A 16,672-nucleotide genomic window follows, 5' to 3' on the forward strand; every position below is an offset into this window, starting at 1 on the left:
TAGCCCTACAATACAAGAGAGAAGATGGGATAAGGGAAGGGAGGGGTGTTAGAAGGGAGGGTAGATTGGGAGAAGGGATAATCAGAATACATGGTGTTTTGGGGTGAGGGCAGGGGAGAGATGGGGAGAAAATTTAGAACTCAAAATTTTGTGGAAATAAATGTTGAAAACTAAAAATAAATAAATAAACATTAAAAAATAATTAGTGTTGTATATGGTTCTCCAATACCATTAAAAATAAAAATAAATAAAATAAATTTCATTTTAGCAGACAAAAAGACAATATAGTATAGTAAATGGTGAACCTCAGAGCCAGAAGAATTGAGTTCAAGTCCTATCCCTGTCACAAATTGGCTATGTCACCCTAGACTTAACCTCTAACTGCTCTAGGAAACTATGACTAAAAGTCTTAGAAGACAAAGTTCCAACCTACATTGGTAGAGGGAGTTCCCTCATCCAGAAATTCCCCATATCAATGAAACCATAAGTTTGATTGATCTCTACATCTTTAACTGACAGGAATGGCTTATTATCAAATGTGGAATTTATCCCCAAATGAACAATTTTTAAATTTATTTTTTTTAATTTATTTATTTTTAGTTTTTAACATTCATTTCCACAAGATTTTGAGTTCCAAATTTTCCCCCCCTTTTCTCCTCTCCCCTCATCCCAAGATACCATTCATTCTTTTTTACCCTTTCCCCCAATCTGTCCTCCCTTCTATCATACCCTTCCCTTGCCTTATCCCCATCTCCTCTATTTTCTTGTAGGGCAAAATAGATTTCTATACCCCATTACCTGTATTTCTTATTTCCCAATTCCTTGTAAAAACAATTTTTAACATTCATTTTTAAAACTTTGAGTTCCAACTTCTCTCCCTTCGTCCCTCCCCACCAATCCCCACTGAGAAGGTAAGCAATTCAATATAAGTTATACTTGTGTAGTTATACAAAGGACTTCCATAAAAGTCATGTTGTGAGACACTAACTATATTTCCTGCCATCCTATCCTGCCCCCCATTGATTTTATTCTTTCTTTTGACCTTGTCCCTCCCCAAAAGTGTTTACTTCTAATTACCCCTTCCTCCCATTTGCCCTCCCTTCTATCATTCCTCCCACCCTACTTATCTCCCCTACTTTCCTGTAGTGTAAGATAGATTTTCATTGCAAATTGAGTGTGCATGTTATTCCCTCCTTAAGTCAAATGTGATGAAAGTAAGCTTCACTTTTTTCCTCTCACCTTTCCCCTTTTCTTGCCTCCTTTATGAGAGATAATTTGAACCATTCCATTTCTCCTTTTCTCCTCCCAATATATTCCTCTCTCACCCCTCAATTTTATTTTTTTAGATATCATCCCTTCCTATTCAACTCATCCTGTGCCCTCTGTCTAAATCCCTCCAACTACCCAAATACTTAGAAAAGTCTTAGGTGTTATAAATATTGTCTTTCCATGTAGGAATGTAAACAGTTCAACTTTAGTAAGTCCCTTACGATTTCTCTTTCCTGTTTACCTTTTCATGCTTCTCTTGATTCTTGTGTTTGAAAGTCAAATTTACTAGTCAGCTCTGGTCTTTTCATCAAGAATGCTTGAATGTCCTCTATTTCATTGAATGATCATTTTTTCCCCAGGTTTTGCTGGGTAGATGATTCTTGGTTTTAATCTTAGCTCCTTTAACTTAACCCTTTTCCTCCTCCTCCTCCTCCTCCTCCTTCTCCTCCTCCTCCTCCTCTTCCTCCTCCTCCTCCTCCTCCTCCTCCTCCTCCTCCTCCCTGATACTTCAAATACCCTTGGCCTCCAAAAGTGGGTCAAACTGGGAAACTCATTAGGCAGGGGGGCAGTCAAAGATTGTTGAGTGTCACACCCACAAGGCAACACTCACCTCCCACCAAGGGCTGTTTTTGCGAAAGCTCCCCACTCCAATACGACTTCCTCAGAGGTCTATGCCACCACTTTTATGTTGGCCACCTCTCTTTGGTCTACTCTTTCCATCTCAACACCCTGCTTGTTCGCGAGGGAATATTCCCATACAAGTTCCACAGTCACTGAATAAATTGAGACCCTTGTTAAGAGAGAGCTTGTAGAAGTCTCAGCTGGTCATTTGACCTGCATCACCTGTATAGATACGAAAAGTGATAAATGCCTCCAGAACTTTACATCGGCTAATTGTAGCAATTGTTCAGAGGGAACATTTCCTATTTGTACCTATGACTACGTCTCTCCCTCTACTCTTCTAGGAGGTCACCCTTTTTTAAGGTTCACCCCTAAGTTAAGCCACAACACCACAGCTCCTTCTAGCTACAAAACCCTTATTGATCTCTTAAAGACACCCCTCTCAACTGGGAGTTTAATGTGCAACCATTCTGATCTTTGGGACATCCAAACTCAGAACCCTTTAAAGACTCACCCCATCTGTGCCCCCAAAGGTTATATCTTCCTTTGTGGGGTTGGTGAACCAAGTAAAAAGAGTCCTGAGGAAGAGGTGAAACAAAGTACCACCACATGGCAAGATCCCAGAATTACCATCCTGATCACTCAATGCTTAACACCTTACAAGGATGTTGGGATGTGCACCCTTGGATTTTTAGCACCCCCCCCTTCTCCATTTTCAATGCCACATGACCCAGGGTCTCTAAATTAAAAAGAACAAAGCGTGGATTCTGGGGAAATGTCACCTGGTTCCCTAAAAAGGGAACAGAGTATCTCATGATCTGGTATGGTCACCTGCAGCATGAACTCATTCTCTCTAACCTTACAGAGACCATTCACCAGTTAGAAAACGAAACAGATTATGGTCTCCAGGAAATCCAGCAATCTTTGGATTCCCTAGAAAAAGTGGTTCTGGAAATAGAATAATAACCTTAGACTACTGCTTGCCTCCAGTGGAGATGTGTGTACTCTAGCAACACATCTTGTTGTATGTACATCAATAATTCTGTACAGGTAGAGATTCACACTGAATATATCTTAGAAAAGGCACAATGGATGTAAGAAAGCCATAATAACTCAGTACCCCCAAATCATCTTCTTCATGGTAATCCTGGCTTCTTTCTATACTTGGCCCTATTGTTATTCCTTCCTTAAATTCCTTGCCAGATTTGTCTTTTCCAGAGTGCAAGCCATCAACTTCCAGATGACAGCCCGGGCTATATACCAACTTCCAACTGAATCCAAGGTTTGCAGCCCACTGGACCTGGCACCACCCAGGTTCTGAAGTCTGACCCCTTGAGCAGGACCCAGAGAGGCAGGGACAGCTTTATGCTCCTTGCCAGCTGGAAGCAGTTCTAGAAGCTGAGACCTTTGCCCCTTACCACAAAAGAATTTGGGTCTTAACTGTTTGAGGGGGGAATGATGGGGTACAGGCCCAAGCCAAGACCTTTTCCCCTTGGATCAGGAGGGCTTTTGTCCCATTTGTCTGAAGGGCCCTGGAAAGTCTGGCCTTGGGGGGTCTCCTTGGATTCCCTTCCATTTCTCCCAGCCTGGATACTGCCTATCTGATCACCATTTAGCTTTTCCTTCCTTTGATCCCAGTATCTTTTTGATATTCCCAACTTCTTAGCATTTCCTTGAAGTCCAAGTTGCCCAGCCTGGATTGGGGGTTGTCTGGACTACCAGCCACTCCCATCAGGATCCTCCCTAGGTTTGATCTACCAAGACCATCCCTGACCCGAGACTACCTGGCAACACCTGAATTTTTCCCTCAGTCTTTTCTGTAGTTAAGGTCCATCTTGCCTCCATGAAGGCACTCAGATTCAATCCAGCTCAGACTCTGTCTAGCTGAGATTCTATCTGGCCCACTTAGGCTCCTTAAGAGTCAACCCAGTATGGTGAATCTTTAATAAACTTTGTTTTTCTTTGGCTTTAAGAAGGCTTGTGTTGAATTCATTTGAACAGTACCTAGTATGTCGGTATTTTGGGGTACCACACCCCTAAACCTCACCAGTTATGGCCATTTTAGTTGTTTTATTAACACAATTAACAGGTAGCTAGTATAGTAGGAAGCAAGGTATCACAGTGAATAGACTTTGGGGCTTGGAGTCATGAAGTCCTGAGTTTGAATCCTGACTCAGACAGCTATATATGACTGAACAAGTTACTTAATCTTTCTCAGCTTCAGTTTCCACATCCATAAAATAGGATAAAGAAAATAGTAGTACATGTTTTATGCTAATTGTTATGAGAATCAAATGAGATAATATATGTAAAAATGTCTTGTAAATCTTAAAGTGCTATAAAAGTGCTGGCACTTTATTAAGATAATGATTCTAAATTGCTTTCTGGAATAGTTGAGTCAATTTACAAATCTACTAATAGTGTATTTTTGTGCCTAGCTTATGTAATGAATAGAACACCAAGCCTAGAGTAAGGAAGACCTCAGTTCAAATTCAGATTTAGACATTTACTATCTGGGTAACCTTGGGCAAGTAATTTCCCCATTTGTCTATTTCCCCATCTATAAAATGGGATTAATAATGGCATCTATCTTGTATAGTTGTTGTGATGATAAAAGGAGATCATATTTGTAAAGCACTTAGCATAGTGTCTTACACAGTGCTATAAAATTTCTATTATTATTTTTCCACAGTTCCTCTAACATGAATTATTCCCATCTTTCAACATCTTTGACCAAACTTCTTATCACGAGACTAACAGTAATTTCTACCACAGTAAAAGAACTATAATAGAAGACATAGCAGGTTCTGTTTTATATAACTATGTGTGCAAAACAAATTTGATTAGAATTTTTCCAGTTAGCTATAAATGGCCTTAAAAATTGTAACAACCTATGAGTAATTGACATTGAAACAATAAAAGATAACTTCTACACAGATACAAAAGAAGAAGGGGCAATGAGTTAAACAAATAAAAAAGTGTATTAGGAAAGAAAACTGTAATCAAATTTAGGAAATGAGAAATAATATTACTAACACACTGAAAATGTGACTTATTTAGCATTTCAGAAAAAATTCATTCAACAGCTACAAGAAACTTTTATATTTCAATGGGTTTCTGTTGTCATTGACATGAATATTCCCTCTGTTGGAGAAAATCACAACCCAGTCTTGTTTTCTCATCTAGTACTATTACTTTCTGTACACTCTTCCCCAAAATATATTGGAGACCTTTCCAGATCTTTTTAAAAATTTTGTAAATATTACTGTAGCACTATAGTGTCCACCTATTAGTGTCCACCTATTAGCTACATAAACAGTCCATTTTCTTTTCTGATCCCACATTTCCTTGATGATATCCTTTTGGTCATTATGGGAAACATCTTGCATCCATTACATTTGGATCACATGGAATTTTCATTCTTCAGAGAATTGTGGTATTTAAAGATTTACATCCATACAGTATTTCTAGTAGATTTGTGTTGGGGTTTTTTAATGTGTTTTTGCACCTGGGAACATTTTAGGATTGCTGAAAATATTGGGCAATTTCAGAAATGTAAAGTATGAAGTCTGAGAAGTCAGGAAGATATGAACTCAAATATGTCTTGAGACACTTACTAGATATGTGACCCTGGGCAAGTCATTTAGCCAGCTGATTCAGTTTCCTCATCTTTAAAATGAGAATAAAAATAGCACCTACCTATCAGGGTGGTCACAAGGACCAAAAATTAGATAATATTTTAAAGAATAGAGCAAAGTGCCTGGCCAATAGTTGTCTACCAAGCTGCCTCTGAAATTGCTTAAGATCCTCTTCAGTCTGGCTCCACCTTACCTTTACAACCTTAAACATCTCTATACATACTCTATCAGACTACAGGAATGCCCCAGTCTTACCCTCCCCTCAATAGTCTCTGTGCATTTAAACATACTAAACAGCAAGGCTAGAACCTCTTCCATATCTCTACCTGGTGAAATACTTCTTTTTTGAGATTCATCTCAAGTGCCACCTCATGTTAAAAGTAATCCTCTCCTTCAGTCTCTTATGGGATTTATTGACCTATCCTATACACTTAATTCTTTTCAAAGTTAAAGTGATCTGTTAACATGTGTCAATTCCACAATTAGACTATAAGCACCTTGAGGAGAGGGACTGTGTTGTCTTCTCAACTTTGTATCTTCATAATCTACTGAAGTAGTTCAACAGGAAATGACCACTTGAAACTGCTGTGCATCTGGGCATAGTGTGAACTAACATCCATGATGGTGACCCTGAGGCTCTGTCAAGGCTTGAATTACCTTTTGACTCATCAAAAAAGTTAAACTATTTACAGCTCACTATGTGAATTATATTTTCTAATGCTTAAGTACTGAACTCAAAGTCAGAAGACAGATCCAAGTCTGCTCTATTACCTATTAGTCACATGAAGCCACTTATTTAACTTCTATGAGACTTAGTTTCCTCATCTGTAAAAAAAAATTTGCAACAATTTTTACATCATCTAAACTGTGAAGTTATTAAAGTTTTTATATGCTACAAATATTATTATTATTTTCATAACTTGGTTAATATGGAAATGTATTTTGCATGACTTCACATGTATAATCTATAACAATTTGCTTGCCTTCTCAAGGAGAAGTGAGGCAAGGGAAAAAGAGAATTTGGAACTCAAAATTTAAAAAAATTAATGCTAAAAATTGTTTTTCCATGTAACTGAGCAAAAATAAGATAAGAAAAAAAGTGTGGTATATGATTGTAGTGGAATAGCATTGTGTTATAAGAAATGACAAGCAGGATGATTTCAGAAAAAAACCTGAGAAGACTTTTATGAACTGATGCAAAGTGACATGAGCAGAACCAGAACAATATTCACAATAATAACCATATGGTAACAATGATCACCTCTGAAAGACTTAGCTACTCCAAGCCATGCAATGATCCAAGACAGTTCCAAAGGACTGATATTGAAAAATGCTATCCACTTCCAGAGAGAACACTGATGAATTCTGAGTACAAATTGAAGCTTTTTTCCATTTTCTTTATTTTTCTTTTTTGAAACATGCCTAATAATGGCATATGTTTTACATATACATGATTTCATACGTATAGTTGATATCACATTGCTTGCCTTCCAAATGGATAAGGGAGAGACTAGCAGAAGGGAGAGAATTTGGAACTCAAAATTTTTTAAAATGTTGAAAATAAATAATAGATTTTAAAAAATAGATATACAATTCTGATTCTGCTGAATTTGCTTCATAGCCTTTATGTAGTCTTTCCATGTTTTCTTGTATGTTTTACATTTGTAAAACCTTTAATTCTTATGTCCAATTCTAGGGGCCCTTGATTTATATCACTCAAGTCTTATTTTCCTTAAGCCTATAGGAAGACAACATCTTTCTGTACTAATTATCCAGTAAAGAAATACAATATCTTAATTGGCTACCAGGTCATGCTTTACTCCTGCCACCGGACCAGTGGTCTCCTTAACCCTTCCTCCTGAGCATGTTTGGGATAGCCTTTCTAAAAAATCGGGAAATCCCAAATGGCCACCAGAGGACTTTCAGACTGAAGCTCACTTCATGCCCCGATGCTGAACCTATGACTTCAAGGAATGGTATTGACCAGAGGTGGAATTACTGTAAGGGATAACATGCAATATTCTTCAAAATGTTAAAATATCACATGTATGATCTATAGACATAGTTCACAAACCCCCAATCTTTCTTCCTATGCTCTTCTCTCTCTGTCACTGCCCTTCCCAATTCATACATGGAGTTAAAACTGTACTGTAATCATATAGTTTATTGAATGTAGAAAAATAACAGTAATTAAGTAGTTCTTTATAGAGCTAATTGTCCCCAATCCTCTTTAAACTTCATCCTTGAACTACTAGATTTTGGGGGAATGATGAGGGGAAATGCTCAAACCACCCACACACCTAACTCCTGCAGAGAAGTAACAGAAAAGGGGTACATTCAGGCCTCCATCATACTCCAGGATCACAAATTATAACAGGAGAAATAGGGGTAAAGGGAAATAAGAGGAATTCAGTGAGAGTCTTCCCCGTCAGCTCACCAACTGAGGAAGCCTCTAATTTTAAGGAATATTTTCTGTTGTTATCAAGCCTAGATTGGCACTTTTGCAAGTTCCACAAGAATAGTATGAGTTTTTTATCAAAAGTTTTCTTAAAATCTAGATAAATTATATCTAGACTGGTGTGATTTATTCTTGCTAAAGCCATGTTTGTTCTTTGTAATCAGTAAGTCCCTTTCTAGATATTAAGCAATCAATTCTTTACTGATCTGTTCAGGAATGTTCACAAGAATTGAAGGCAAGATAGCTGGCTCATAGTTTGCAGACTCTGACATTTGTTTAAAAAAATGGAACAACATTTGTTCTTCTCCATTCTTGCAGTACTTCACCCATTTTTATGGTCTTTCAAATAACAGTGACAGCTCACCAATCATGTTAGCCAGTTCTTTCAGGACCCAAGGATGTAGTTAATCTGGGTTATCTTGGATTTATCAAAAGCAAATAAATTCCCTCTTTCTCTTTACTTTTCTTAGTTATCAACTCTGTGTTAGTCATTTTCATTCTGTCATTTCCAGCATAAAGATCATATTTCTTTGCAGAGAAAACAGAAACAAAATATAAATTAAATGGCTCACTTTCTCATGTTGTCATTTATCACCTTCCTATTTGCCCTAAAGTAAAAGTCTTATCCATTCTTCAATTCTCTTTTTTCTTCCCCAATAGAACTTTAAGGGTCATCTCAGGTCATTTAAGTGTCCCTTGTCAGCCTTAGCACATTCTGAACTTCAGGGCTCTTGACTCTATTTTTGCAAGATGGTGCCTTACTCATATTCATATTCTGTTAACTTGTCTTGCTTCTGTCTTCTCTAATTTCTCTTTAAAATCTAAGTAGGAGGAATATAGTGGCTTATATCTGTTATTCCTGTTTCAAGGAGACTGGGGCTCATAGATTTCTTGAGTTCTGAGCTCCAGTTGGTTATGTCAACTGGATGTACAAACTTAGATCATAGTTAATATAGTGAGTCTCCAGGAGCAGGGAGCCACCAGGATGACTAAGGCGAGGAAAACCCAGATTGGAAATTAAGAAGGTCAAAGCTCCCATGTCACTTGGAAGTGAGATCACACCCATGTGTAGACCCTGCCCTTTCAGTGTAAGCAAGATAGGAAGATTTAGTTTGAAACATAAATTAACAAAACAAATAAACAGATAGATACATGAGAGATAGACAGACAAATAAAATCTAAGTTGATTGTTGAGTTCCCCAGTCAGACATGAGACTCTCATCACTGGACTGGTGTGTGTGTGTGTGTGTGTGTGTGTGTGTGTGTGTGTGTGTTCAGAATTTCATTCTTAAGTATTCCCCATCCCACTTACTATGATTTCCCTTAAAGTAGCAAAGAGAGTGAGGCAGCAGTAGCAACAGACATAAAGAAATATACATATCTGTCAAAACCAGTTTATGAAGAGTAACTAGTTCTGTAACATACGATTTAAAGTAGAATAAAGGAACACACTTAGAGAAATCACTAGCCATACCCAGACTAAGAAGTAAAGAATAGAAAAAGTTCAGTTTGTCACCAGTCATCATGGTTAGGAGCTAGCCTCCCTTGTTACTATGGGGCAGATGGAAAACTGACCATTTCTATACAAGAGAGCCACCTAGCACTATGATGGACAGGAGCATATTAATGTTCCCATTACTGCTTTGGTAGACTGGGTGCTTCCTCCATCTCCATTCCTTTGCACCTTTACTCCTTATCTATCCTTTCCCTCATCCAGTGCCCTATACTACTGGATGCTGGTCCTTTAAGGGCACAGGGAGTCTGTTTGGTATCTTTGTCACTTCAATCAGTAAAAATAAACCCAGTCTAAGGGGAATTGGGGCCAGAAGTTTTATTAGTGTTCCACCTGCCTACTGGGAATGCTTTCCTAATTTTCTGTGGCTGGTTGCCCTGGTGACTGTAGGATTAGAAGTGACTATTGTTTGGTACCATTTTTAATTTGAGAGTTATATTATTTTAATTTCTTGTAAAGAGTAAAGTTGTTTTATATTGCGTTTTATGGTCTCCATGTTCTTCATTGCAATTTAACACTCCCACCTGAATTATTGGGCTAGCCTAAGTTAGGCTGGTTCCAGAATAATATTTTGTAAGTTTGCCACAAGGGACATACCCACTAACTAGAGGCCTTCGTTACTTTACTTTTACATAACAAAGATAGCAGTGAAATATTCTGTCTGTCCAAATTCCCTCCTTCACTGTCCTTTCTTCCTATCATACATTTCCTTAAGGACACCTTTCACTTCTATTCTTTCTCAGAATACCTTGTTGGCTATATGTTCATACCTATCGTACACATACCTGTTCATGCCTATCATGCAGATTTCCTATGTTTTCTGTGTGATGGTCATTTTAAATTTTTCAAAAGTTTTTGTATTCCTTATCTCACTTCCGGTAAAAATTTTAGCATTGGTAAAATAAGATTTTCCCTTTATGGGATGTTTGGGGTGAAGAATGAAACTTTACAGTTTCCTGAAAGCAATTTAGCTCTCTTGCCTTTTCCTTTTGGATTCCAGACCCAACTCATTGTCCATATGTACTGTCAGTACCTGAGATAAATACTGATGGACAAACCCCATAGGTTGTTCATCCAAATACATGATTTCGGCTGCAAAATAAACTTTTTATACGCAGTTGATCTTTCCTGTGTGAGTGATCAGGCCAAATTATGTTTTGGTTAGAACTCTTTTGTAGGAGGCTTTACAGTGTTCTGGAACCTGATGCCATCTAGAAAATATCACCCAGGAAAAAATGCATCTTAAGGCTTCATCATCCACAGAGAATTCCTCTTCAATTTTCAGTCTGTGCTACATGAATACCTTTGGTGAGCATATATCTCCTCATTTTACACCTCACCTGTTGTTTATAATTAGAAAATCCTTGGACAGGTTTATTTCCAGTATTATATCTTTCAAGTAATCTTAAATGATTTTGACACATGAATATCAGGCATCTTGTTGGGGGAAAAGCCCTAAAGGCAGTCTTTTGTTCCAACCAAAGCAAATGTTTCTTTTTCATAATCAAAAAATAATAAACACAATGAGATCATATATTCTCTGCATCTTTTAGTCAATTATAAGGTGGTAAAGATGTGGTGCATGATTAAATATAATTTGTGAACAACTATAACTTTTTTAGGAATACACTTGTTAAGTATGTCTTGATTCATGTGCAGATTACTCATAAAGATTGTGTATAGATGGGACAGAAGTTATATAGGTTGATAGATTAATCATTTTTGTCACTATTCAATAGGCCCAAGATTTTCACCACATCTTAAGTATCTTCCCTTGCTTCAAATATTAGATACTGATCCTCAACACCATCACATTTTGTCCAAGCTTTTCCTGTCTTTTTTTCTTTTTATTGTCATTATTACTAGCTTTATAAGCACAACTGAGACTATGGTGTTAGAGTCAAAGTATTATGACTCTACCATCTTTGATGGAGAAAAATTCCTTATGATTTTTACAAATATTTTCCCATTTTTGTTTGTTGCCCTCCTTCCACTTTGCATCCCTAAATATCCATGGAGGTAGCTGCTTGTTTGGATATTTTGCTAAATTTTGTCCTGTTTCTGAGATGATGTTGATCATCATCCTACAACATTCTTCTTTATAAGATTTTTGCAAATGATTAGGTAGCCTAACCTGGTATTGGCTTTAGCTATTTCCACTTTCTACTTTTCAACTAAGTCAGATGTTTGCTGATGAAACTACTTTCTGAGCTTGTTTGATCCTTTTGCTATGTAAATAGATTTATGTTCATTAAGCTACTCCATATAATTATTATAGCCAGCAATGAACATTTCTGTTGTCCATTTCCTATTTTACTGTAATTTATTGTTTAAAGAGTTCATATATAATCTATTTCATTTTGCAGTGTTATCTGATACTCACCAAAGTCAAATAGTGATAAATGCTATTGCTTTTCTTCCAGCTAAAAAGTCATTTAAAAACATTTAGATCATTGATCCAGTTAGAGTTTATTGTGGTGCATGGCATAAGACATGGATGCTATTCACTTTTGGCCACTTAACCATTTTTTCTCAAATCAAGAGGACTATAAGGAAAGGTTGCTCAATGTCCTCCAGGTCACAACCCACTAAAACATTTATCTAAGTCATACAAAGAACTTTCATAGACCTTAAAGGTCATTTGAATCACTTCCTTCATTTTACAGATGATAGAACTGAGACCCATGTCTACAGTGACATGGTCTCTGTTCTCAAATGCCTCAACATTTAGTAGGAAAGATAAGCATTTATACTAATAAATACAATACAATTAAGAATGGAAAAAGAGAGGTACCAAGAGAATACTAATAGGAGTATAAGAAAGGGTGTTATTGTTTGTGATCTTTGATGTTGAATTATTACTTTTGTTGAATTATAGGTATAATTGTAACATTATATCTTATGAGTACTTTCCCCTTTCCACCTTGGAAGGAAGGAAAAAAGTATTTAATTGATTATCCAGAAATGTGAGTGGATTATAAAAAGTCTTACCAGCCATGAGGAGAATTCTAGATTGACCAAAAGTGACTTGGGGATTAAAAATCAATAACTGAGCTTCATTCATGCAACTGTGCAGATGAATCAAGGTGGATAGCAGTGATTCCATCCTTGTTGTAGAGCTATAGAGAGCAGAAGGATGGGCAGAGGAAGCTAGGTGGCATATTGGCAAGTGGTGGACTTTGAGTAAGGAAGACCTAAAAATCCTTTCTCAGACATTAGATGTATGATACTGGGCAAATTATTTAAGTTCACCTAAGTTTCCTCATCTATAAAATGGAGATCCTCATAACATCTATCTCCCAAAGGGAATAAAGCAAAAATGGAGCAGTCAAAGAGGAAGGAAGATAATAATAAAAACATACTATCATAGAAGGAAAGTGAGCAGAGTGTTTCAAGGAAGAACAGATGGTCAACTATATTAAATGTTGCTGAAGAGTCAAACAAAATGAAGACTGAGAAACGGCAGCAGAATTTTGTGATTATGTAGCTATTGGTAATTGTTGAGAGTAGATTCTATAGAATAGTAGAGTCAGAAGCCAGATTACAGAGAATTGAGGAGCAGGTGATGAGGAAGTAGATGGAGGCCATCAGTGTTAGATGGTCTTCTGAAATTGCCATAAAAGAAAAATTCGTCATCTTGTGCCAATCTGCTGTTGAATCTCTGAACTTAGATTTTTTTTTTAATTCAATCTATTGCAGGATTTATTTGAGTTTGCCCTTTTCTGGCATAACTTTTCAGAATCCAGATGCTAGCTCCATGCAAAGGCATCAGAGTAGGTATTCATTTAAGATCTCAGTATCTGAGATCCTTCCATTTTCTTTCTTGAGTAACTTTGAGGAAGCAATGACTGAAACACCTTCAAGCAGGTCAGATCACATCTCCACAATAGTTATTTCCTTAGATGCAGGTTTCAGGATCTGGACTAGAAATAGGACCATGATTCTGTGATGCTGTTGTCCCTGGGGTTCTGTGGGATTGCCTGATTATTGGTGACAGCTAATCATCAGTTGATGTGGTTGGTGGAAAGAATAGTGGGACCCTTCTTCACAGAGATTTATCCTCTTGATGATGACTACGGGGGTCCATGCTGGGAATATCAGTGTTACTCAGCATCACCAAAATTGTGATCTGAGGAAGGAAAGAAAGGAAAAGAAAGTTCCTGCTACCAAAATTCTTGGCACTGTCAAATGGTTCAACATAAAAAACAGATATAGTTTTATCAGTGTAAACAGCTTTAAAAAAAGATGCATCACCATCAGCTTTGCCACTGCACCCTAAGGACTTTAATAGCCTTTTCATATGACTTGTAGCTACAACCTCATATATATGTATATATATGCTTCTCCCTATTAGAATGCGAGATCCATGAAAACAGGCATGTTTTCTGCCTTCCCATTTGTATCTCTAGCACTTAGCAAAATACTTTGTACATAGAATGCACTTAATAAATGCTTTTATATTCATTCACTTATTCATAGTAGATTTCTATTAACCAGAATACTTAATAGGAAAGGAGAAGATAAGTGGAGATAAAGAGAATTTTGAAGTGAAAAGAAAGTTGAAAGAGCTCACATCAGATGGCCTTGATCGCAGTAAAATATGTTTAGGTTAATCTGCTTGAGCAAGCAAAAAGAAATGGAATTTGACCTTAAATTGGAAAATATATGGAATAGCTACTGTAGGAAATTTCTATAAAAATAAAGGATTGGCGCGTGCGCGTGCGCACAAGACAGAGAGAGAGAGAGAGAGATTTGAAGTAGAAATGTAACTTTCAATAGAAGAGCTTGGGAGGGATGGGAGCACAAAAATCATATTGGGAAATTCATCCCCTCCACGTGTAGCAGAAGGTTAAGGTCATGGAGATTCTAGTGAGGATATAGTTGAAGTGGCTGACCATTTCAGAGAAAATGGTGAGCAAAGGGAAGACAGGAACGATCTGATGGATTGAGTAATTAGACAGAAGAACCTAGAATGAACCTAGAATCAAAGGATTATAGATTAAGAGTTAGAATTGACTTTAGAGGTTATTGAGTCCAATATACTTATTTTACAGATAATGAAACTGAGGCACAGAGAAGTCAAATTACTTACCCAGGATCATAAACCTAATTAAGCAGGATTTGAACACAGGTCTTTCTGTCTCTAAATTCAATGCCTCATGTGTCTAAACATAGCTTTTTTGCACGTGGGTTATTTGCATACTGCCTCCCCCATTAAATTGTGAGTTCTTCAAGAGCAGAAACTGTCGGTTACTTTTCTTTGCATTCTCAGCACTTAGCACCGTGCCCAGCACATAGTAGATGCTTAATAAATGTTAATTGACTAAAAGATGAGATCTACAAAATGAGAATAAGAACTAGAACCAAGGAATAATTATGGATACTCACATTAATATATCATTTAAAGGTATATGCACATTGTTTTTCTAACAATAACCCTGTAACATAGAAAGGATGAGTTTTATTATCTACATTTTGTAAAGGAGGAAACTGAAGCTTTGTGAAGTTAAATATGACTTATCCATAGTCCCTGAGTTATATGAAGCAGGATTTGAACTCAGACTCCAGGTGGGAAATCAACACTAATGTTCTGTAAGCCCAGCACAGTGCAATATAACCTATGTGCAAACACCACTTCCAGCCCATTTCTTATCTTCATTACTCTGGAATCCACTACACTTGCCGGTGTCCTCCACCACTAACAACCTAGTGAACCTGATCACTCTATGCATCTACATTGTTGTTAATAGGGTCCAGATAAAGGTGAACAGAAGTTTCTGATTGATCCCTTCATGTCTTTTATTATCATTTACTTAACAAAATTGCCCTTCTAAGACCCAAAAGGTTCAGAATTCTCATTGCTCAGAATAGCAAAGGAGCTGAGTTTTCTCCAGCAGTCTGAAGATGGGGAAAAGGATCATTTGTTAAGACCTATTAAGTGTCTGTATTTTAATCATCTTTAAGGTTTCTGTTTCAGTGCCTACTTTATCAGCTATTAGACAATGTTCCTACTAGATCATATGCATAGACTTTTCTTTTATTCTCTGACTGCTGTCTCCCAAATATTCCTGTGTTGTTTGATTATTCAAAGGAGTCCTTGTTAACTCCTCCACATTCTGCATCCAGGGTGACATCTTTCACAGATGGATAAATAAGAACATTTATCACAAAGAGATATTGACGTCTTAAGAGCAGTTGACATGCCTACCTGATCTGTTTTGTCTTTCACCTCTGCTGTGTCCACAAACTCCAGAGGAACCTCGATTCTGGAGTTCAAGAATGGGGGCTGCAGAATCTTCAGCACCAGACAAAGGGGACAGCTGCCTAACAATGCTACTGTGTGAATTGGGGCAGTTGGCTCCTGGTTTGCATCGAATGACAGATGACCTAGAGGAACCTGAAAGGAAAGAGTTTTTATCAGTTTGAGAATTGCCTGGAGGAAAAAGTTGTAGCAGATTTTTTTTAAACAATGCAACAGTGATAAGCATAGTGATATCATTCAAAAGAAGTGGAATAGCTGAAATAACCACAGTTTTATAATAGACTCCTAAGGAGATAGTATTAATTTGTACAAGGTAGGATATACCTAAGCAAGAGTACAGGTAGTGTGAAAATAGCTTGTCTTAGAGAAAGAAAGATTTTGGTCACATACTTGGTGTGACCCTGGGCAAATCATTTAATCTTTCATGCTCTAATCATGTAAGTTGCAGAACAGTTACAAGTATGAATTGGTAGAGAGAGTTTCTTCATTGGGGATTTCCTACACAGATGAGATCATAGACCAAAATTAGGTCATTACACCAATGAGCTCATTGGTCCCCTTCTCCTCCCAAAAAAGTCCACCAGCTGTCTAGTATACATATATAACATACATTATATCTGTGTTGGTACCTCCATTATTTACTACATTTATTGTTGATGTAATGATTTAGGTTTCCTCAGAGGAAATTTACAAATCAGAAGGTTTATCTTGGTCCTAACAAAAAGATGAATTACATTTATGGTGAAGATGCAAATTATACCTCATGCTTATCCTTTTATTTTCAAAGCTAGTTGTTGTATTCTATCTAGTCTAATTGCTTCCAATTTCTTTCCTGCCAAGCCTTCTTGCACATCCTTGCCAGAATAATCTTCCTAAAACTTCAGAAACAGTCAATAACTCCAAATTATCTC

At 37.1% G+C, this 16,672-nt stretch overlaps 1 protein-coding gene across 1 annotated transcript in view; it reads right to left on the reverse strand.

The window, feature by feature from the left end:
* Positions 1 to 16,672, reverse strand: part of SLC35F4 (solute carrier family 35 member F4) — a 283,544-nt gene that overhangs the window by 53,458 nt on the left and 213,414 nt on the right. Inside the window, exon 2 of the mRNA XM_072640677.1 lies at positions 15,708 to 15,896. Coding sequence (XP_072496778.1) covers positions 15,708 to 15,896 — 189 coding nt within the window. The remainder of the gene's footprint in view (positions 1 to 15,707; positions 15,897 to 16,672) is intronic.

This window comes from Notamacropus eugenii, chromosome 1 (assembly GCF_028372415.1).
Source record: "Notamacropus eugenii isolate mMacEug1 chromosome 1, mMacEug1.pri_v2, whole genome shotgun sequence".
Lineage (NCBI taxonomy): Eukaryota > Metazoa > Chordata > Mammalia > Diprotodontia > Macropodidae > Notamacropus > Notamacropus eugenii.